The 22249-nt window shown below is 37.4% G+C and overlaps 1 protein-coding gene across 1 annotated transcript in view; it reads left to right on the plus strand.

Annotated features, from left to right (window-relative positions):
• The window catches only part of LINS1 (lines homolog 1), a 154802-nt gene extending 135039 nt beyond the window's left edge, over positions 1 to 19763 (plus strand). The window contains exon 16 of the mRNA XM_081290167.1: positions 17201 to 19763. Within this exon, the coding sequence (XP_081146293.1) occupies positions 17201 to 17374 (174 nt within the window). The 3' untranslated portion in view covers positions 17375 to 19763. The remainder of the gene's footprint in view (positions 1 to 17200) is intronic.
• The last annotated feature ends 2486 nt before the right edge of the window (positions 19764 to 22249 follow it).

The following is a 22249-nucleotide window of genomic DNA, read 5'->3' on the forward strand; positions in this document are numbered from 1 at the left end:
TCTGGGAATTGTTTTGTCCATGTCTTTTGGGTCATTTGTTTTCTGCCCTCAAGTAGTTTCTTCATACTTTTCACAGATCAGTACTCAGCTAAAGACTGAAGAGAACCCCACTACAATCTCTGGTTCATGCTCTCTCACTCTCTCCCTCTCTCCATGGCTTTCTTTTTCCTTCTTCCCAGTATTTTGCCTCATAAATTCTGGCTTCTTTAACTTTAATAATCCCAGTCTCAGTTTCCTCAACTTAGTGGCACCACTGGTCTATTTGGGTTCTTTCAGTACACTGGTATAATTATAGGGCTCTCATTCTTCATTTTCCTTTTCTCAGGAACCACAGTCCCTAATTGCTTTCTGAACAGTATATAAAACCCATTGTGATATATATAGTATGTACTTTCCTAGTTGTTTAAGGTGTTCGGGAAGTCTATCAATATTTTTCCATCCTGGCCAGAAGCAGAAGTCATAGTATTATATTTTCTGAATAACAATAGTTAATATACTTCCTGAGACAGGCTGCTCCAATGTTCAATCAAGTCTAATAGCTAGGTGGCTCCTTCTTTTTTTCTGATTTTCCCCCTAGGCTAGTGCTGTCCAATGAAATATAACGCAAGCCACGTACATTTTAAAAATTATCTAATAGTGACATTTAAAAATAATAACAGGCAACATTTATTTTAATGATATATTATATTAGATGTACTTGATTCACCCTCTTGAGCTCTGCTCCTTCAAGGCTACCACTTGCTGACTCATAGAGTCTGGGCCCCCTTTTAGGTAGCAAGGGCTATGAACTACCAGGGTCTCATGTGGCATTTATGGCTTCCCTTTCTTTTTCTGAGGTGATGCTGTCTGAGCTTCCCAAGTCCTGCCCTCTCACCCTACCCATGTCCATAGGGTCCTTCCAGCCTCCCTTCCCCACTTTTCCAGCCACAAGCTGGAATTGGAATGTGTATATATTTTTCTTCTTCTTATAAATTCTTTGAACAGTGTTCTCTGTTTTCAAGGAAAGCTGAAGGCCTGTGTCCAGTTGTTCTTGGAGTTTCCGGGGGAAATTTAGAATTAGGCTACCACCAATATTCTTCAACTTCAGAAGCCCTCAAATAAATAAATAATTTGGGTGTTTGAAGTTTTTTTAAAGACAGGTATCTTACCACGTACTTCACAAGTGACGTTGACCATGTCCCAGTTTTGGAGGGCTCCCCAGAGCAGAACAGAACTACATGGTCACTATTCAAAGACCAACCAGATCCTGTTACTGTTCAGAGTCAAATCAGATCCTATAACTGTTGTATTGGAACTAAGCAGTTTTTGAGGTATAGTCTGATAAATGCAAAGTCAAGCGAATCTGTTAGGTCTGTTTTTCTGACAACTCCATGTCCATTGATGCAACCTACTTTTGTATATAGTTGCTGATATTCATATTATGCTGTTAATTCATATTTAGCTTGATTGATTAAAACCTTTAACTCCTTTTCACTTTCCTCTGTTTGGGGATTGTGTGGTGTTGGTGATTTTCTCCTCTTGTTGGAGGATAATTTCCTTCTTGTTAAATTTCCTCTTGCTTGATCAGCTTATCATCTGAGACTTTTGTTTGAAAGCATGACATTTGGTTACAGGGACTTTAATGTTTCTGAGGACCTTAATTTAAAAGGCCTATTAAAGAAAATTAAGAGTATTCTATATAAGCCAGCTCATTAAAAAGTCATTATTATTTTGCCTGATGTATTTTTTAATCAGGAGAGGATTATATTCATAGTTAAGGCTTATATAGAATAAGGTACATTGCTCATATCCTGAGATCTTCCAGATTCCATATTTTTACTTGAGATCAACCTACTACTTACTGGCTATGTTGGATACAACTTTCTAGAATGACCTTTTGGTATTTGGCAGGAAAGTACTCACAGTCTGGTCCCAATCAGACAACTTCAATCAAAATCTATGAGGTAGGAACCAAACTGAAATTTTTGACAGTCTTCTTTCCCACCCAAAGTGAATCTAATTTGAGATTCACTCAGTTAAGTAGAAAAAATAAGCTGTGTGTGTCCTCTCCATCACTGGAAAAGTGTACATGGGTGTTCCTCCATTTACTGGGTTCACTTCCTAAAAACCAGCGATGTCTGAATTTTGCCCCACCTTTATAAACTTAGCCAACATCTCAACACTCTCCTCTTGCAAATTTTAACAGAAGTAGTAGATTCTCATGTCACAGTGGTGTTCTCCGCTAACAAAAACTTCATAAATGAAAACTTAGTCTGTTGAAATAAGCGCATTTGGATTCTTTGCTTAGTAGAAAACCAGAATTCTTTAAATTTTATGTGTCCCTGGAGAACTAAGAACATGATTCAAGTGAATCATGATTTATTAATTATTTTTAAATAACCATTTATTTTTGTAAGATGAAATACACTTCTAATTTTATATTGCCTTTCTTGATTGAAATGTAGTCATGAAATAGACTAAGGAAATCAATTTGAAATTATGGAATTCTAGAACTTGAAAGAGACCCAAGTGTGTGATTCTGCTTCAACTTTTCCTTTTCACCAACAGCAGCAATCTAGAGGCTTGTGGCCCTGAAAGTATCCTGGCTGACCAGAGAGTGGTCTGTGACAACCAGCCTGTGTATTGCCCAGAGACTGTTAAAAATACAACATCTAGGGCCCCATTAGCCACCTTCTCACTGAGAATCATAGATGGCTTATGTGCACATTAAAGTTTGAGAAACATTGATCTAGAAAATTTATATTCCACATTACTGAAAGGAAAACGTTCATCTGTAGCCAGGTTTCAAGAACCCAATTTATATTTAATGCAGCTCCTTTAAGGAGGAAAAATTTTGTTCTGTGACCTTGTCAACTTGGATAATAAGAACTAATATAGCACAAAGGAATGTATTTTGCTAGTCAGAAAATTAAACTCTGAGTGAATGTACTTCTTTTTTTTATACAGTGAAAGTTAAATGTTTGCTTTCAAAATGGTATAAAATGCTTATTATATTGCTCTTTGTTTTACTGCCAAGTGTGGGTTTAGACATGGAGTCATTCACAAAGCTGTGGGACATTATGAGTCATTCACAACCTCCTGGGCTTTTGACATTACTGCAAAGCTACAGATTCTTGATCAGAGAGTTTAGTTACAGCATTTCAAATATACAACTACAGTTTTATTGAAGACAGTTTCAGATGTCATTCCCAGAGATATGTGGAAGTACAGTGATCAGAGATTATTCATTTACTAGGAGTGAGCATTTTATCCTCTGAGCATTAGTATATATTTTTTCTCATAGTCTAGGTTAGTGTTATATATATATATATTATATATATACATATATATATATATATATGACAGCGGAATGCATTACAATTCTTATTACATATACAGAGCTCAATTTTTCATATCTCTGGTTGCATACTTAGTATATTCACACCAATTCATGTCTTTATACCTGTACTTTGGATAATAATGATCATCATTTTCCACTACCATTAGTAACCCCATGCCTCCTCTCTTCCCCTCCAATCCCTCTGCCCTATCTAGAGTTGGTCTGTTCCTCCCATGATCCTGCTCCCTATCCCACTATATATCAGCTTCCTTAAATCAAAGAAACATTTGGCATTTATTTTTTTGGGAATGGCTAACTTCACTTAGCATTATCTTCTCTAACTCCATCCATCTACCTGCAAATGCCATGATTTTATTGTCTTTTATTGCTGAGTAATATTCTATTGTGTATATATGCCTAGGTTAGTTTTTTTGTTGTTGTTGCTTGCATTCGTTTTTGAGGAATATAGACCAGGCCCAGACACTTACCTTAACTAATAGGCAAACCACATATAATTAATAAAAATGTTTTTCTTCTGGAATCTTAAAATACATTTTTAAATTATGTAAAAAATAAGTCCCAAAGCATAGACATCAGGATTTGAGTTGAAACTTTGTGTGTGTGTGTTTGTGTGTGTGTGTGTTAACATGGTAAAGAGTCATATAATAATTGAGTGATGTTAGTTGTATTATATTTTTTGTACATGCAGGGTGGTGAGAGATTTCCATGCTCTGTCATGTGATAGTGAATTGAAGGAAATAACAAATACTTCAGACTGGGTCCTTAATAGAGCAAAGAGGTTTATTTAGCTCGCAGTTTTTGAGGCTGAAAGTCAAAGATCCAAGCTTCTGGTCACATCTCGCTGGGTCTAACTCAGCAAAGCTGATCACATGCTGGTAGCAACCACTCTTACCCATACCTCTGCACACACACATTTCTCTCTGTAGGAACCACTGGATCCACCTTTGAGTTACCCAGCCTCTTGCATCTAGTTCAAGCCTTCACACTTATGAGGACTTCTTAGCAGAAAAAAATGAGACAAGGTTTCTACTTGTTGAAAAATTTCCATTCAGCTTTTAAGTTAGACTCTAAGATGGTATTTCCCAACCTTCATCATTTCTGAGATTGATGTTTGTACCCGTACATAAGGGTGAACCTAGGTGGGATCCAAAGCAGGAGGGGTGACCAGTGTGACTCTAGGCACCTGGGGCTCTGGTCACTTCAAGAGCTAAGACAGAGGCACCTCAAGGACTGAAGGGATCAATATCTCAGCACACCTTTTAACCTTTCCATGGCACATCATTTGGAAATATGTGGTGTAGAATAGCCTCTTATATGACCACTCCACTGTGGGTCAGTTCATGATAAGATGGTGCATTTCCTTTAGAAGCTGAGCTAGTGGACTAAAATTGTCTAAGAACAAATCATATTTTGTCTATCCCTAGAGAAGGGCAGGAGTGATACTTTTTGAATTTTCAGAAATCTTATCAACAATAGCAATCTTGCTCCTCTAAGACAGAGAAGTGGCACTGTCCAACAGGAATTGTCTGAAGTGGCTACCACAAACCCTTCTTCAGGGGAGTGCAGGTCTATAGGAGGTATTTGGAGACCAAGACATGTGCAGCTGTGTCTCAGAGGGCCAGCCTGTGCTGCACAGCTCAGTGGACTGCTGTGCCTGCTTACTCTGGGATCGCAGGCCACACCAGCTCAGAATTTGGAGTCTGGCCACAAGATTTGACATAGCTTAGAAATAGCTGAGACAACTTTTGGAGAGCTGAGAAGTGCAGGGGCCTGTATCAAAGAATTCAGCTGAGTGCAATAGGCTGGAAAATGAAATCTCCTGTAAGAGAAAGATTTTTAGGTTTTTTCTGTGAGCAACCAACTAAGTGAATAGTGGTTTCATTTGCTGAAAGATGAAAGATCAGAGAGAAATGTAGTGTAAGTGGAGGAGACCAGAGTCTGATAAGACTGTTAGAGAGCTGAGAGATTGGCTAACTCTTGATTTTTTGAGTTTGAAGCCAGGAGGACAGGTTCGTGCTGGGGATTTAAATTTGGAAGTCATCTACATTTAGATGATATTTAATTAATGCTGTGGTATAGGTTCATTCATTCACTCAAACCCACTCACCACTCACTCACTCACTGAACAAGTACCTACTGCATGCCTAATACTAAATGAAATTGCCTATAAGAAGCTAGTGAAGACAAGTGGTCTATTCCAGTACATTCTAACTCTTCCTATTCCCCATTCTCCCTCTTTTTCTCTCTAGAGGTGACCACTCCTTAAAACTTGTGTTCTTCCACTCATGTTTTTACACATTTATCATGTTTGGGCGTAGCTATACATATTATTGTTTCCTGTATTTTAAAACTTTACACAAATGGTATGACCTAGTATATATAATCATGCAGCTTGATTTTTTTTCTCTTTATAGGATTACTCATGTTGATAAATGTCTCCTTGTGAACATGGGTGGAAATTTCTCTTTAAGTGGAATTGCCAGGTCTAATTCACTAGATGCTGCCAAACTATGTGAGGCAAATTGAACTCTATAAAATTATTATTAATTTTTTTTATAAAATTATTTTTTAACTTAGGACATCAAAAGACTATCAACAGAAAAAAAGGTAATCCATAAAACGGGAAAGTATTTGCAAATAATTTACTTGATAAAGGATTACTATCCGGAGTATAAAGAGAACTAAAACTCAAAACAATACAAAAATAAAATAAAAACATGATTCAAAATAGGCAAAAGACTTAAGAGACCTTTCTTCAAAGAAGATATATAAATGAGCAAAAGCACATGAGGAAATGCTCAGTATAATTATTCATCAGGGAAATGCAAATCAAAACCACGATGAGATACCACCTCACATTATTAGGATGGTGACTATCAAAACCAGAAGATAACAAGCGCTGGTGGAACTTTAAAATAGTAAACCACTGTGGAAAATTTCTGGTGATTCCTCAAAAAATTAAATATAGACTTACCACATAATTGGCTATTCCATTTTGGGGTATATATCTAAAATAATTAAAAGTAGATATCTGCACACAACATTAATTCACAATAGTTAAAACATGGAAGCAACCTAAGTGTCCATTGATGGATGAATGATTGAGTAAAATTATTATATAATACAAAGAAATATTATTTTTACCCTTGAAAAACAAATTCTGACACATGATACACCCTGGATAAAACTTGAGGATAATGTGCTAAGTGAAATAAGCTTAAGAAGACATACTGTATGATTCCACTTATACGAGGTATCTAGAGTAGTTAAAATTGTAGAGACAGAAAGCAGAATGGTGATTGTCAGGGGCTGAGGAGAGAGAGAAATGAGGATCTCTTAAACGGGTACAGCATTTCAATTTCACAGGACTAAATGGAGATGTCACACCAGATACCCTCTAGAGTCTGACTAGCTCTAAAACTTGCTTTTTCTCTTAGAAATGCTTTTTCTCTCCCTTCACCCCTAGTGCTGAGGATTGAACCCAGAACCTCACACATGCTAGGAAAGTGACATATCACTGAGCTATATTCCCTGCCCCTTTTAATTTTTATTTTGAGACAGGCAGGGTCTCTCTAAGTTGCCCAGGTTGGCTTCAAATTTGTAATCTTTCCAAGTAGCTGGGATTACAGGCATGCACCAATGCACTTAGCTGTAAACTCATTTTTAATTTCTTAAAGTCTTAGCAAAATTAAAGAATTTCCTAAAGAATAGAAAGAAATTAAATAATAAATTATAATGCCATAATAAGATAATTAAATTATAACTAAAATTAAATTATTTTATTTTGATTTAATAATAAAGTATTATTTATTATTTAATACATTAAGATAAAACACATTCTATTTTACATTGGTGGGTTGGGACAGTATAAAAGAAAGATTTTGTGTCTGGCTCTGAAATTTAAGAGGAGGCATTCTGTATACATTGGACCTGTTACAAAAATTGGTTTTATTTTCTCTTCCACAAATCAGGGAACTATGAATAGGCCACTTTTAAGGTCATATTTTAAGCAATATAGATTTAAATGCCACAGGATTTAAAAGATTTTAGGCACCCTTAACAGCTAAAATAATCTTGACAAAGAAGAACAAAGTTGAAAGACATAGACTTCCTGATTTCCAAACTTACTGTAAAGTTACAGTTACAAAGCAGTGTGGTATTGCTATAAAGACAGACAGACTGACCAGAGAGCCCAGGAAGTATACCCTCACAAGACTGTCAAATGGTTTGTGATAAGGGTGCCAAGATCATTCAGTGGGGAGAGAACGAATTTTTTTCAACAGTGATTCTGGGAAAACTAGATATTTACATGCTTTAGGGCTGAGTGAGTCTTTGGATGTGAGATGGTTCATCTCCATGCCCCTCCCCAGAAACGTGCCTTACATAAGACAGTTTTGTCTTTTACATGAGTTTAATAAGGTTAAATCATTTTGGTTCCAAATTCAGGATGTTCTGTTTCTGCTAGTCATGGGATGTTCTGTCATTGACAGAGGGTATCCTTCATGGTGACTAATTTCCAGCTTTTCCTCTGAAGGCAGTTCTCCTCCGCCCAGCCCATGAGGTGTACCACATGAACAGCATTTCCCAAGAGCGTTCCTGTTTAGTGATATGAGGGCTCCAAGACCTGTTAGGACCAGTAACAAGGTCTCCACCAAGTCACTGACTTGTTGTTCATGCTTTTCACTGTCCTTTTATGTGACCAAAGAGGAACCATTGGGGCAAAAACTCTTAAACTCTTAAAAGACCTTGCAAAAATTACATTCTTCCACCTTCAATTATGAAATAAATAGTACTGTTAGTAATTTATCCAAGAGGACCCAGAGCTTTTTTGGAGAAAACTCAGTTGAATGAATAGTAGTTATGTTAGCTAGTCCTAGAAAGCAAATTATCTAAAGTGGTCAGAATGGTAATATGCTCTCTTAAATGGTGACTGCTAAGCCTTCACCAGGGGGAAGCCGGGTCTGGCAGAAAATTAGCAGATGTGCTGCCCTGTGCCTTGACAAATGAGAACTGTGCAGTTACCACAGTCCTTTGGCTGCTGAAACCTAGGACCACCCCTCCACTATTCAAAGAAGGTTTGGATCTTTCTTTATGCATGTAAAGTTTGGGGCCATTAATGATTTGTGGGAGGGTTCAGAGTCAACAATTTGTATCAGAAGAGTTCTAATACCCCAGAAACAAAACCTGGTAACCTGGTAAATTCTAGCAGCTCTGTAACAACACCCAGTAGGGAGTGTTGGTGTACAACAAGTGGGAAGGGTAATAAAATAAAAAAGGCTGGTTGATTCCAAGAATGGGACTCATGCTGGTCATGTAAGAAAAGTGTTGGCACTCAATCAAAGCAGACCGGTAGAGTCCCAGAAACCTCTGTGGCTTGATCTTTAGCAAGTATGTACATTCCTGGTTCCCCTAGAGCACATTTGATTTGGTTTTGCTTTATATTAAGTGTTTTAATTGCTGGAAAGGTTTTATAAATTGGTTTGTTTCTTTTCTTGCAGGATATACATTTTTTTTAATATTTATTTTTTAATTGTAGATGGAAACAATACCTTTATATCATTTATTTATTTTTATGTGGTGCTGAGGATCGAACCCAGGGCCTCACATGTGCTAGGCAAGTACTCTACTGCTGAGCCACAACCCCAGCCCACAAATATTTTTTATAGAACATATGGTCTCCATCTTTTATTAAGCTTTTCTTATTTCAGCTGATTTGTCTAGAATACCTTACCCCGTGTTTTTCAAATGGTGGGTTATAAATCATTAATAGGTTGCCAAGTTTACCACTTAGATCTTGACCATCAATTTTAAATGAACTACAATTGAACATGTCAATGTCTGTTTCACCTAGTAAAAATCATTAGGGATGAGTTTCATTATTTCAGGCCAGTCCTTATGGCATCAAGGGCAAGGTCAGAATAGGGGAGAGACGAGGTGGTGAGCCAGCTGGTGCTCAGGTCAGGAGGAAAAGAGAGGGCAATTTCTTATATGGAGAACTGACCTCAATGAGAACTGGGGTGTGTGTCACCTGGGGGCCCTGTCTTTTCAAGTATTTTGCACAGCCTTCTCCAGCAGGGGTCTGCAAAGGACTGTTTTCACCCTGTATGCCTTGTAAAAGTTACTGAACCCCTCCCAGCCTCAGTTTTCTCTCTTTTAAAGTAGAGAATGCTTCCTATGTCCTGTGGTTGTGATGAGAGAACGTTATTGCTTATAGTGACTTCTTAGTTCAGTGACTGGCCCATAGTAAGCCCTCTAAGTATCTTTGCTGTTACTTTTATATTAAAAATGGATAATTATGATTGTAATGCATTCCACTATTGTCATGTAAGAAATTAAAAATGACATATTTAAGATAAAATTGAATTTAAAATAAGTTTTGATTTATATTTGGATTACACACACTGTCTAATCTATATTATTCAACCTTGCATAACATGCAGCCAACTACATGTCCACCCAACAAACTCTTACTGCCAGGAAATCCATAGGGCTCCTTTCTGAGTTTGGTTCATCATGGAAGGCAGTGGCTTTCAACCCTGCCATACCCATAACCCTTCACTAGCCTGATATTAAATTCCTAGGTAATATAATTTACCTAGAAATGTAATTTCAAAAAAATAATATAATGCCCAATTGTCATTAAAAAAGAGATAAAATGGAAGGGTTTTCTGGTAAAATATACATTTTGTACATAAAATGTGTGCATGATTATAGTAGAGAGCATAATATAGCCGACAGATGATTGTATCTGTAGAATTATACCAGTGGGCAAGCTATAAGTATGGGTTGATACAGGTGACTCGAATGTCATTGGTAGTGTTGCCATCAGTGACATGGTTTTCTGGAATTGAGGAGTTCAGAACAAAACAAATTATATTCTTTCTTTGATTTATATACATAGCTGCATGCCTGGAAAATTCAGAACACATTTGTTTCTCCAAATCCACAGGAGATTGGTCCTAGGACAACCCCCTACTCCAGGATACCAAAATCTGCAGATGTTATATAAAATGATGTAGTATTTGCATAGAACCTATGCATATCCTCCTGTATACTTTAAATCATTTCTAAATGACTTAAATACCTAGTTCAATGTAAGCACTATGTAAACAGTTGCTATAATGTATTGTTTAGGGAATAATGAAATTAAAAAGTTTATACAAGTTCAGTAGAGATGCAGTTTCTTTTCCTTGATTTTTGGTCCTCGATGGGTTGAATCTGCAGATGTGAAACCCAGAGAAGCCAATATATTAAAGCCATGCAACAGTATGCAATATATTAAAGCCATGCAACATGTAGTTGGATGTAAAATGGTGTTTGATTCTAGTCCTGAGCAGGGTTTTCACCTGCTCGTATGTCTGGTGGAACACGTGAATGTGATGTATATTTGCAGGATGTTGGCTTCTCTAGCTTCTCCTCACTAAAAGTCGGTAGTGTTCCCAACAACCTTGGTGACCATGAAGATGCCATAAAGTCTCAAAGTGCACCAGACAATCTGGGGCCTCTTCTTAGAGATGAAGGTGTAGAAGACGTGGCTGGGAGGAGACAGGGTGGCACCCCCAAGGACTGGTTTCTTTCATCGCTAAAGCAGCTCCTCAAGTCTTAAAGAAATGAGTAGATAGATACCAGTTTGTCTTTCTGGAAAGAAATTGGGTTATTTGTTTCTTTTTAAGTTTCTCCTTGTTCCCTACGAAAATATTTTGATAAAGGAATAGGAAGCCTGATGGGCATTGATGTTCCCTGAGTATGGCCCTGTCCTGGAAGATTCCATCTAGATGAGGATCTAAGATCCAAGCTACCAGTATATCAGAGAAAATATATCTTTCTCTGTTGCATCATAAGGAGATGTTGAGTTTACTCCTCAACGTTTTCAGTGAAGTTTGTTTATTTTGAGGTGCTTCCTGTATTGTGGAAAAGCACAGAACCTACAGAGAAAAGTCCCATGAAGTTTAAATTTCTGTGACTAAACCAGTAGAATATGTGCATATTGGTTGGTTTCTTTCAAAAGCCATGTTTTCGTGCAGATTGCACCCAGAGGAGGTATTTGGTTACATCTATCCTAGACTCTTGGGAGGTGGTCAGTTTTAATCTGCTTGTCACAAAAGGAAAAATAAGTTGTATGATTATGGAATGTCATCTTGAAAAATGATGTGAGAGGAAACCGTCTCCACCTTCCTCCTCCCATCCCCATTCTAAACTGGGTTTAATAGAAATGCTTGTGAACTGGCTTAGTGGGTGACCCTGGGGTCATGTCCATCACTAGACTTGCATAATTCTCTTACTTGTTTTAATAATTCATACCATCTTTATTTTTCACAACCAGGGCCAATCTGTACCAATCCCTGACCCCTTTCTCAGGGTACTGTTTTCCTTCTAGGAGATTTCCTAGCAAAAATACTTTGAGAAGCAATGCAAGAAGAGGAAGAAACATAAAACTCTTAATTAAAAACTGTAGTTAATGAACCCCTGCGTAAAGAAAACATCATAATTACCGTTAATAAAAATACCTGACAGCAAAAATGCCTATCCAAGTAATGCCTTACTTAGCAAATGGTTATTGGGGAAACCATTGTGTGTTTTTTTTTGGGGGGGGGTACCAGGAATTGAACTCAGGGGCACTCAACCACTGAGCCACATCCCCAGACCTATTTTTTATTTTATTTAAAGGCAGGGTCTCACTGAGTTGTTTAGCACCTCACTTTTGCTGAGGCTGGCTTTGAACTTGAGATCCTCCAGGCTCAGTCTCCAGAGCCACTGGGATTACAGGCATGTGCCACCATGCCTGGCTGTGTTTGCGATTTAAAAAGAAATCTTGTTGTTTTAAAAAGTATCAACAGTAAAATATACTTTATTCTGTGATTTTTAACATATGTATATATTTGTGTAACCATTGCCATTATCAGGATATAGAACAGTTCCATCACTCAAAATAACTCTTTCTTATAACTTGATTCCTCACTGCTGATTATCTATTTTCCATCCCTATAGTTTTATCTTCTCAAAAATGTCATGTAAATGATGTTAGTATGTCATATAGTAGGTGACTTTTGGAGACTAATTTTTGTTTTACTTATACTTTTGAGATCCATTCAACTGTTTATGTGTCAATAGTTTGTTCCTCTTTATGGTTAACTACTGTTTCATTATATGGATATACCATAGTTTATCCATTTAAAGGACATTTGAGTTGATTCCATTTTTGCAGTTATGAATAGAACTGTTATAAATGTTGGATTTATATGAATATTTATTTCTCCAGGGTATATACTCAGGTGTAGGTCTGCTGGCATCTACACCTAAGTATGTGTACTGCAGTAAACATTTGTTGACTTTTATGAGTCACTGCCAAAACTGTTCTCTAGGGAATGTGCACCATTTTTAATTTCTGCCAGCAAGACATGAGAGTTCTAGTTGTTCTGCATCCTTGATAGCCCTTGGTATTGTCAGTATTTTTAATTTTAGCTATTCTAATGGGCTTGTACTCATCATGGTTTTAATTTGTGTTTTCTTAATAGTTGATTAGGTTGAATATTTTTTCATATGCTTACTTATCATCCTGCATTCTGTTTTATGAAGTGCCTATCTTTATGCCCTTTGCTCATTAAAAAAGATATTGTTTTCTTATTGTTAAACTTGGAGAGTTCTTTATTGCACATTCAAGTTGGACATATGATTCACAAATATTTTTCCCCAATTTGTAGCTTATCTTTTCCTTCTCTGGATAGAGCAAAAGTTTTTAATGAAATCCAGTTTATGAATTTTTTATTTTATGGATTATACTTTTGTGCCATATCTAAGAACTCATTGCTCAACCCAAAGTTGAATGTTCTAAAAGTTTGATAGTTTTTCATTCTATATTTAGATCTATGGTCTATTTTGAGCTTACTTCTCTACAAGGTATGCCATTTAGATCAAAGTTTACTTTTTTGTCTGTAGTTGTTCAATTGTTCCAACAATTGAAGAAATAGGTATATATCTATTTCATTTTTTGAAACTATTGTAAATATTATGTTGGGAAGACTTTTCTTTCTCCATTGAATTGCTTTGAACCTTTGTCAAGTCAGCTGTATCTGTGTGCATCTATTTCCAGAGTCTATATTCGGTTCACTCTACTGATCTATGTGTTTATACCATTGTTAATACTATCCTGTCTTGATTACTGTTAACTCTATAGTATGTCTTAAAATTGGGTAGTATAACTCCTCCCATTTTATTCCACCTTTTCAGAATTGCTTTGGCTATTTTAGGTTTTTTTCTTGGTATCTCCATATTAATTATAGCATTAGCTAGTTTGTATGTAAAAGAAGTCCTGCTGGGACTTTTATTGGTAATTTGTGGAACCTATAGATCAATTTGAGAATAATCAGTAATTTTGCTATTATGTCTTTCAATCTATGAATATAAGGTGTTTATACAATCATTTAGATCTTTGATTTCTTTCATCAGAGTTTTGTAGATGTTACATAAGACCATATACATGCTATGTTAGGTGTATGTATATTTCATTTTTTAAACTATTGTAAATGTTATGAATTTATAAATGTCAATTTTTATTTGGACATGCTAATTGTATTATATTTATGGCCATTGTGACAAATTACTAGAGACCTGGAGCTTGCAACAGCAGGAATGTGTCCTCTTAGAGTTCTGGAGTGGAGCATCCATAATCAGTCTTGCACTGGAATCAAGGTGTTGTCAGGGCTGTGCTCACTTCAGTCTAGTATAAAACTGCTGTTTTCCTTGTGTAGCTTCTGGGGCTTTCTGACCTTCTTTGGTTTATAATGACATTATTCCAGTCTCTTCCTCTATCTTTACATTGCCTCTCCTCTATGTATGGAATTCCCTGTGTCTATATTTTATAAGGATCCTTTAGATGCCATTTGGGGCTCACCTGGATAATCCAGGATAATTGTCACATCTCCAAAACCTTTGCCAAATCAGATAATATTCACAGGTTCTAGAGATTCAGTCTTTGAGGACATTTTTTTTTAGCCTACCATATTATTAGTGTTTAGTAATAAAGATTGTGGTGTGTGTGTATGTGTGTGTGTGTGTGTATGTGTGTGTGTGTGTGTATGTGTGATTCTGTGTATTGATCTTCTACAAATTTGCTAAACTCACTAATTTTATGGTAGATTTCTTAGGATTTTCTAGATAGATAATTGTGGAGAGCGGTAACAGTGATTGGGAGACCAGTGTCTGAGATTGGGGTCCCTAAAGACTTCATGGCTGTGGCACGCTTGGTGACTGGGAAAGTTTCAATGCAAACTGTACGATGCTCAGTTGATATGGCAATGCTCTCCATAGAATCTTATCAGCTTTGACCTTATTCTCAGGCACACACTTCCTTTCTAAGATAGCTACAATGTTTCACCAATTCTGCTGCTCCTGAATCTGCCAGCGAATTAGAAACTTTAAACAATGGACTTTCTTGAGAGCTGCACAATGCTCCAGACATTGCATATTGCAACTGTAGTATGTAACTGAGGAAATAGCTGCATACTGTTGCTAATTCTGTAACTTTCATGAATACAAAGAATAATGCTTACATAGACTTTAATCTGATTAATGAGACATATTTAATAAAGATTGCTGGTGTAATTCTTCAGATCTCTTCTCCATCAGAGAGCAGTGCTCCACCCGACTCCAGCTTTATCTTCAAGATCTGCGTGTGTGACTCTATTTCTTCCAATATCCCATGGCCCCTCACCAGAACCTGCTAGTTTGGCCTCATTGATCACAGCAGATAATGATTATACCTACAAATAGACATACTTCTTTCTATTTTCCAAACTGTATGAATTTTCTTATCATGACAAAAACTTCCTGCTGAGGGCCATTGCCAAATAGGAATGACGCATCGAAATTTCCTTGCCAGCTACCCCATGTTAAATGGACTTGCCTTGGAATTTCGCTGTTGACATTGCATGTAAGGTGACCTTGCTCAAGGACCAGGGCGGATCCGGATTTAGAGCTGATCAGGTTTGAGGAAGTATCCCGGTCCTTGGGTTTAGGGCGTTCCCGGTTTAAGACAATATGGGTTTTAGGGAAGTTGGAGGTTGAAGATTATTGCTGCTGGAAATAGGGCCTTCCTGCTACCTGAGCTCCCGTTGAGTTCTCGTGAGATTCAGAAAGAAAGGATTAGGAAGAAAGCCTCGTGGAGTAGGTGAATTGGGTGGCAGCAGAACTGGGATTTCCCCAGAACGTGTGTAGAGGCCGGTGTGAGTTCGGGAATAAAGAATTGCTGTTTGAATCTACAAAGCTGTGAGTGGCTCGTGATCTTGTGCCCAGCCAAGACATTGCCAACTTCCAGCACACTGTTGAATAGGAATGGTAAAAATGGACATTTTTGTGTTGTTCTTAATCTTAGGGGGAAAGCATTTACTAATTCACAAGCATGATATTGGCTCTAAGTTTTTGAAGCTAAAATTGAGGAAGTTCTTTTCCATTCTTTCTTTACCAAGAGGTTATTTTAAAAAATCACAAATGTATGTAAAATTTGGTCATATCATTTTTTGCATCAATTAATATAACATACCTTCTTTAGATTATTAATATGATGGATTACACTGATTGGTGATTTCCGCATTTTTGAGCCAGCCTTGTGTTATTGGGACAAATCCCACTTCATCATGAATCATATGCATTGCCCATTTTGGTGTTGGAGACTTTTGCTATATGAATTGATATTTGTCTGTAGTTGTCTTAAACTGTCATTGTCTGATTTTGGTGTCAGGGTAATTCTGGCCTTATAGGATCAGTTGAGACACACTCCCTCCTTTTCTATTACCTAGAAGATACTGTAAATTTTTTTTATGATTATGGAATCCCATTTTAATTATAGCATAAATTAACAAATCTAAATAATACAACTACCATAAAGCTAAAATTCTCATTTACGTAAAAATTTATTGTTATTTCTTCTTTACATGTTTCATAGAATTTGCCAATGAAACCATTTAACTGGGTGCTGTTCTTTTCCAGAAAGTTTTTTTACTACAAATTCAATTTTTTATATTTATATGAATATTCAGGTTTTCTGTTCCATCTTGGGTCTTAATCATTTATAGTTTTTGATCCATTTCATCTAAGCTGTTGAATGAATACGCATAGAGATGTTGATAGCTTTCTGTTATAATTACAGTCTGCAGTACTTGTAGTCATATCCCCTTTTTCTCTGTTAATTTTTCTTTGTCTCTTTTTTTATCTTTCAGATTTGCTATTTAATTATCAATGCTTTGGTCTTTTCAAAGAACCAGCTTCTGGTTTTATTGTTTTTCCTTATTTTGCTTATTTTCAATTTAGTTTCTTTCTTTTGTTTTTATCATTTCTTTCCTTTTGAATACTTTGAGTTTATTTTGCTTGCTCTCTCTCGTTTCTTAAAGTTTAAGCTCAAATTGTTTGAGACATTTCTTCTATGCCAATATAAACAATTAATGCTACAAATTTTGCTTTCGAGCACTATTTTAGCCACACTTGACAAATTGTTTGTATTTTAATTTTCATTTAGTTCAAAAATGCTTTCTGATATTATTTAAGGCTCATTTTTGGCCCATTTATTATTTATTTTTATTAATTTCATTTCCAAATGTTATGAGATTTTCCTGTGTGTTTTTTTAATAGTGTTGACATCTAGCTTTAATTTCATTATGGTCTGGAAATATACTTCATATAATATCAATTATTTAAGGTTTGTTTTATGACCCATGATTTGGTCTCTCTTGGTGAACGTTGGTTGCATGGATATTGGATCTTCCTCAAAGGGAGTCAGACCTCTAAACTGGGCCTGTTCATTTGCATATGCAATCAAGACTATTCCTGAAAGGCTGTCACTCATAGCCAATTCTTCCCTTTGTCTAGAATATCCAGGATGTGAGAAGTGATGATGAAGATGAATATGAAGAAGAAGACGAGGAGGAAGAGGAGGAGGAGGAGAAAGAGAAAGAAGCTGCCAAAGACAAAGACAGAGACAGTTTGAAGAATGGCCTTGGGGCTGACAGGCACCTCATTCCCAATGGTCAGCATGGTCGTTAGCTTGAAGCCCATGTCATTCCCACAGCACAGCATGCTGCAAGGACTCCTGGGAGCTGGAAATGCTCCCCTTTCCATGGCTGTGGCCAAGAAGACCCACAGAGATCCCAGATACTGCCCTTCCCTCTTTCTCACCTTCCCTCCATCCTAAGATGTGTTTAACAAAATGTTGTTAACTTGTGTTAAATTGTTAAATATTCAAATGCCCGTGGATTTTATTGCAGTTAGGACTCACACTGGTCAATAATTTCAAAGATTTTTCCAAAGCACTGTTTCAGTTATAACTTTGTTTTGGTCCTTTTACCTTCCCACCTTGCCCATCCTCATGATGGTTTCACAAGTGCTAAGGAAACTCATTTTTCCCAGGTGTGTTTGGCCACAGAGAGCAACTCAGTTCCCAAAGATGAGTTGAAGTGGCAATGGGACAGTTGCAGAAGGATCAAATAAGGAGATAGGCTTCTGGGGCTCTTGGCCCCTTCCCTTGAGCTAGAAATGGTAATGGGACAGTGACAGAAGGGCCAAACCAGGAGATAGGCGTCTAGGGCTCATGGTTCCCTCCTGCCACCTGCAAGCTCAGGTGCTTTATCTCTACAATGTGACTTCACAGGGTGGAGTAAAGATCAAATGAAATAATAGAGGTGGAAGTGTATACTGTCACCTGTGTATTATTGCTAACTGAACCTCTTTGAGCTATGATTCCCGCTCTGTTTGGGAAAGAGAAACCTGACTAAATTTGGTATGAGTGGGACTGAACAAAAAGCACACTCTTAAACAATTCCTCTTAAGTGCATCTGAGATACCTGGAAATACAAAGCCCCAGAGGGCTGCTTCCACTTGATTTGGTAACTATTTGTTAGCTCCATAAGGATAATTCTCAGATTGCCCTGGAATTCACCTCTCTCAGGTCCTCTGAGAGGATCAAGAAAGTGAGTTTTGGCATGTTTCCTTCTTATCTTTTGCTGGTTTCTCACGGTTTTCCTGTCTAAGAGAGAAACTTAACCTATGCTGCCCTGAGCCCCTTCTGGCCAGCAGGGCTGCACTGTGGGCTGTTAGGGTCCATCTGGGGCCTCACCAGGGAATGGGGCCCAGGTCAGGTTGCTCACTGAGCCATACCACCCAGGGAGCCTGAACCTCTAAGTGGCATGTGTGGGAGCTGCAAGACCCCCAAAAAACTCTTGGAAACAGAAAGAGGAAGCCATACATTGCTTCTCTGCTATCCAACCCAATCAGACCACATAACAGTGAAACTATACAATACAGAAGGCCAGAAAATAACCCTGAGAAATGTCCAAGGACAGGCTCTGGAGTCAGTGTCAGCTCTCTGGGAGGATGGATAAGGGCTAGTAAGTCAGTGGCTGGCTCTCCTTCATCCCCAGGGGAGAATAGTGGGGACTACTTGGATATTTCCAGTCTATAGCCTTGTCTTCACAAGGGACAAGTCCTGAGCAGTGTGTCAGGGGTGACCACAGAGGCTCCTCAGGGTCCTGCTGACAGGAGAGACTGAGCCTTCCAAAGAAGAGTTTGAGCACAGTATGCCTCTTCTCTTCACACACATCCCAGCCTCTTGTATTGGGTCAGATTTTGTATCTTCATCCTATATTGCACAGGGACTCATACTGTAAAGTCACATGAAAGTCAGCCCCAACCAATGCAGGCCATAAGGCCATTTGAGGAGAAAGGGTACTATGCTCACTAAAAAGGTCTGAGACTTTTGGTTCCTAATGAAAATATGTTTTTAAAACCTTCAGGCCAAATAAAAACAGGCAAACAGACACAAAAACCTTTCAGAATTCTTTCCCCAACAAAATCTTTGGTTAAAGAATTGTAGAAAGAACAGAAAAACAAGCCTCAATTTTTCTCTGCATAATATTTGCTTTTATGAGTACAATGCCTTATCTGTATAATGTGATATTATATATCTAAGATGCCTCCACTTACTTTGTGGCATGGCTATTGGTTTATTATTACTATTATATTATTATTGTTATTTGGGGGGAAGAAGGTCACACTAAGATTACTTTTTATTTTTCCAGTTATCAGAGTATTTTCCCCCTTGATTTATTCTGGTCTTATCTCAATACCAAATCTCTTCTTAAGGTAAAAATGCTCTCTGTCCTCCAGTTTTTTTTTTCCTCATTTGATTGTTAAAATTAAAACTGATATATCAACTCTTGATACAGCTGGAAGCACTAAACTACATTATAAGAGTGAGATACAGGTTTATAACTTCCTTTAGGGCATTTGAAGTTAATTTAAAAGGTATCCTATTTTACTACAGGACACAAGGGCTCAGGGCTATGCAAGATGACTTTTTAAAATTGTAATCCACAGTGCCATCAATATTGTAATGGTAATGACTTACAATAAAACAGAAACAAAATCTAGTGTGTGTGGTGTTGCATGGATTTGGCATTCACATTGCTTGGCCTCTGAGAGAGAGAATTACAGGTCTCCCTGCATACTGGAAACAAAGGTTTGCCAGTCCTACAGAAAGGCCTACGGGGAATTGAAGGGAAACTGAGGAAAAGGGATCCAGCTGTAGATTTTCAGGCTGCTGGTCTCCTGATGCCAGACATCAGAACAAAGGAGGTGGGTGGGGCCCAGCTGAAAACCCCAGGCCTGACAAGGTGGTCACCCTCAGAGATTAAGGCTTCCTGGAGTATTTTCATTTCCAGGCACTTCAGACATATTTAAGAAGAATCTTTTAAGAAAGTGCCTCTTGGCTGTGCATGGTGGAGACAGTCGGCCAGCCTGGAGGCTGGAGTCTAACCAGGGTGGCATTGAGCCATGTGCAGGAACTTTGAAGTGTTAAGAGAGGGTATTGATCCTAAAGGTATTTTCTCAGTCACATTTTGATATGGGATCTAGAAGGATGGCTCAATTGGCTTTCCATCAGAATTACCTGTGGAACTTAAAAAATGGATACCTAATTCATTGCCTGCTGCACATTTTGATTCAACACTTCTGGGTGAAAAGTAAATCTACATTTTAGCTGAACCTTAGGTACTTCTGAAAAGCAGTCAGGATTCTGTGTGACCCTACTTGATTTTATTCCTATTGGCAGTTTTGTACACTAAGAGACGGTAAATGCAATTGTTTAGAATAAAATAAAATAGGGAAGAAGAAAAGCAAGCAAGGCAAATATAAAATTCATACTAAGATGGATAAGTGTGGTGTATCATCAGCTTTTCATTGCTTTGGCCAAAATATCCAACAAGAACAAGTTAAAGGAGTAAAAGGTTATTTTGGCTCACAGTTTCATACATTCAGTTCATGGTTGGCTGACTCCATTGCTTTGGGCCCAACGTGAAGCACAATATCATGGTGGAAGAGCATGGTGGAGCAAAGCTACTTGACTCATGGTGGACAGGGGGCAAAGATGGAGAAAGAGGAGCCAGGAGACAAGAAGTAATCCCCAAGAGTATGCCCCCAATGACCAACCTCCCAGCTACACCCCACCTGGTTATTTCAAATTATTAATCCGCCAAATGGATGCATCCACTGATGGAGCTACAGCTATCATAATCTGTTTATTTTTATTTCTGAACATTCCTGCTGTAACACAGAAGCTTTAGGGATACCTCATATCCAAATCACAACAGTGGGTATGTTGGCAGGTTTCAATCCAAATTAATGAGAATACCAAATATAAAAGCAAAGAGTCTCAGATTAGATTTTTTAAAATATCAATGTTTACCACAGGTACACTACAAATGTCAGGAAAAAGAAATTGAAGGACAGAGCAAGATAGAGATGCAAACTCTACCCAACAAAGCACCGTGGTTGCTGTTGTCTTAAAAAGGCAAGGAGAACCAGTGAGCAGTAAGAGAAAGCATTTAATAATAATGAAAGGGATCAATCCATCAAGAAAACACAAAACGTTTACTTAATAACTTCAAAATACATAAAGAAAAATTTCACAGAATTAAAAGAATTAACAAATTCATGATCACATTTTGGTGGTTTTAACATACCTCTTAGTATTTGATAGAACAAGCTAAAAAAATCAGTAAGAAAGAACATCTGAAAAATGAAATTAACAAAATTGACCTAGTTGATGCACACAGAAAAACACTGTAACCAATAATTGCAAGATACATATTCAGGAGCACATTCAACATTTAGAAAAGAGCCATATAATGGGCCATTAAGCAAAACTTGAAACATTTCTAAAGTTTAAAATCATACAGAATATAGTTACTAATCACAATGAAATTAAACTAGAAATCTGTAACAAAAAGATACATAAAAATCACAGGTTGAAATTAAGCAATGGACTTCTAAATAAACTATAGAATAAAAGTGTTTTGGAGGCTGCAGGTATGGCTCAGTGGTAGAGTGCTTTCCTAGAATGTGCGAGAGGCTCTGGGTTTGATCCCCAGCACAACAAAAATAAGCAAAAAAAAAAAAAAAAAAAAAAAAAAAAAAGATGTTACTGTTTGTAGATATAAACAAGCTTGCTCTAATATTTATTTGGAGAAGTATGGTCCTGGAATAACTAAAATAGTCTCAAGAAAAAATTAAAGTGGGCTGAATATAGAGCTGTAGTAATCTAGACAGTATAGTATTGGCAGAGAGAGAGACACATAGATCAGTGGAATGGAATTGAGAATCCTTGGCTGGAGGTGTAGCTCAGTGGTAGAGCACTTGCCTACCATGTGTGAGGGCTCTGAGTTCCATCTCAGCAAAAAATAAAAAACAAGAGAATTCAGAAACACATCCACACAACCATGACCAACCAATTCTTGACAAAGGTGCAAATCCAATTCAATGGAGAAAGGAGAGCCTTTTCAGCAAATGGTGGTGGAACAATTGGATGTAGATATGAACCTTGACACAAATATCACATCTGTATAAAAATTAATTCAATATGTATCA

The sequence above is a fragment of the Spermophilus citellus genome (genome assembly GCF_964194105.1).
Source record: "Spermophilus citellus genome assembly, chromosome: 4".
Classification (NCBI taxonomy): Eukaryota; Metazoa; Chordata; class Mammalia; order Rodentia; family Sciuridae; genus Spermophilus; species Spermophilus citellus.